At 33.8% G+C, this 2,500-nt stretch overlaps 1 protein-coding gene across 1 annotated transcript in view; it reads left to right on the top strand.

The window, feature by feature from the left end:
* The window catches only part of LOC138859731 (cell adhesion molecule Dscam2-like), a 131,126-nt gene that overhangs the window by 93,371 nt on the left and 35,255 nt on the right, over window positions 1-2,500 (top strand). Inside the window, exon 5 of the mRNA XM_070115706.1 lies at window positions 364-516. Within this exon, the coding sequence (XP_069971807.1) occupies window positions 364-516 (153 nt within the window). The remainder of the gene's footprint in view (window positions 1-363; window positions 517-2,500) is intronic.

Genomic DNA, 2,500 nt, shown 5'->3' with positions numbered 1-2,500 from the left:
CATGATAATAATAATAAAAGTAATAATAATGATAATAGTAACAATGATCATAATGATAATAGTATTATAGTAACTATGATAATGATGAGGATAACAATAACAGTAATAATAATAATGAAGCTAATAAGTACAACAACAAATTGGATAATTTTATTGATAACTTGTAACAATGGTAATGATATGATAATGAAAATAACATTAACTATAACAGTCCTTCGATCAGTATGTATTATCTTAATAGCAATGATAATAAACATAATAAAACACAACTCCCCCCCCCCCACAACTACCCAATATCAATGATACTATTAAATATCATAACCAACACAACTCACCTTCTTTTCCTCTCTTCCCCTCCCACAGAGGGCAGGTACCAGATGGTGGGATCTACTGGTGACCTCCTGGTGACCTCTGTGACCCGCGAGGATGCCTTCACCTCCTTCAACTGCCGCGTCAGGGATCAGCTGGGAGGCCGTGAACTCTCCTCTCGCTCCCCGGCCAAGATTACAGTTCATGGTAGGTCATGTGTGGTGGGTTTGACCTGTCTGAGGTGTGGCTTGCATACCGTGTTGGTTATTGCTTAGTGATGTGTTAGTGAAGTTAGTTTTGGTTAGTATTTCGCTGTCAATATGTTTACAGTCATTATATATATATATATATATATATATATATATATATATATATATATATATATATATATATATATATATATATACTGTATATGTTTTTTTCTTCTTTCTTTCTTTTCTTTCTTTTCTTTTTTTCCTTTTCTTCTTCATCTTCTTCTTCTTCTTTCTAATTTTTTTCTTATTCCCGTCTTTTAAAATTGCTCTGGTTCAGTTTCTCTAACTTCTTGTTGCACTGTATCTTTACATGCAGATAATATTATGCAACATCTAGAGTATCTAGAGTTATTGGCATACTGCTTCGAAAATGCGTTTCCTTTATCTCTTGATATTCTGAAAGAACTGAAGTACAAAGATCACTTATCACTATCTATTTTTCTTTTCAATTCTTCTCTTTTTATCTATTTTTCTATTCACTTCTATGCTCGTGTTACATGTTCTTCATTTGATCGTCTTTTGCGCTCAGTGAACATTTTTACATTTCTTTGTTTGAATCTTTCGCTGTATTTATTTCCTTTCTTCTGTTCTTTTTTTCTTTCTTTTTTTTCATCGCTTTATCTATTTCCTTTCTCCTGTTCTTTTTTTTCTTTCTTTTTTTCATCGCTATATCTATTTTCTTTCTCCTGTTTTTTTTTTTTATCGTTTGACCTTTAGTCGTATTATCGTATTTCCATTGTTTGTTTTCTCTCTTTTTTATTTTTATCTTATCCTTGCATCTTAATATCAGTTTTTTGGGTTCTTCTTTTTTCTTCTTTGACGTAAATATCTCCTATTTTCATCGTCTTTTTCGTCATTTTCCGCTTCATAAGATTTCTTCATTATTCTCTTCGCAAACACCAAAGTTTCCCTTTTTATCTTTAATCCTCTTTTTTATCATTTTCTCTCCATCACTCACTATCATCATTATCGTCGGCTTTGCCTCTCTCACCTTTCATTCTCTACGTGATTTCTTTTCTTTTTCTTGTTTTGTTTTCTCTCTATCTTTCGTCCCTTTTCGTTATCATTATTGTCGTCTATGTTTCTTTCCTCTTATTTTCCTCATTGTTTTTCTTTCCTTAGCTATTGTTTCTCTATATCTTTCGTTCTCTTTTATCGTCAATATCGTCGTCTATGCTTCTTCTCTGTTTATTCTCTCCATTCCCTTTCATTTTCTTTTAACATTATTCCTTTCTTTTTCGTTCCTCCTTATCATCGTTATTGCCGTCTATGTCACTCTTCCTTTATTCGCCGCGCAACTTTTCCTTTCCTTCGATAACGCTTCCCACTTTTCTTCGTCCACTTTTTATCATTATTATCGTCTTCTATCTCCCATTTTTTATTCTTCCACAATCTTTTTCTTTATTTTTGGCTTCGCTTCTATTGTTTCTTCGCTCCTCTTTCTCTCTCTCTCTCTCTCTCTCTCTCTCTCTCTCTCTCTCTCTCTCTCTCTCTCTCTCTCTCTCTCTCTCTCTCTCTCTCTCTCTCTCTCTCTCTCTCTCTCTCTCTCTCTCTCTCTCTCTCTCTATCTATCTATCTATCTATCTATCTATCTATCTATCTATCTATCTCTCCTCTCCTCTCCTTTTCCCTATCATCTTTATCATCGTCCATGTCTCTCCCTCTTTATTCCTTAGTTTTTTATTTTCCTTGAAATCGTGTTTCTTTCGTCTCCCTTATCATTGTCATCATCATCTGTCTCTCTCCTACTATTTTCGGCTTTTTTTCTAATTTCTCTCTTTCGCCCACTTTTTACCATCATCGTTTTCGTCTATTTCTCTCCTTTTATCTTATTTTCATTTATTTCCTCTCCTTCGCCCACCCTCCATTCATCAATATCAAGACCATCCTCTGTTTCTATCTCCTTTCATTCTTCGCAAAACTTATTTCTTCATCTG

Source organism: Penaeus vannamei, chromosome 38, assembly GCF_042767895.1.
Source record: "Penaeus vannamei isolate JL-2024 chromosome 38, ASM4276789v1, whole genome shotgun sequence".
Classification (NCBI taxonomy): Eukaryota; Metazoa; Arthropoda; class Malacostraca; order Decapoda; family Penaeidae; genus Penaeus; species Penaeus vannamei.
This window is presented reverse-complemented; position numbering and strand designations above follow the sequence as displayed.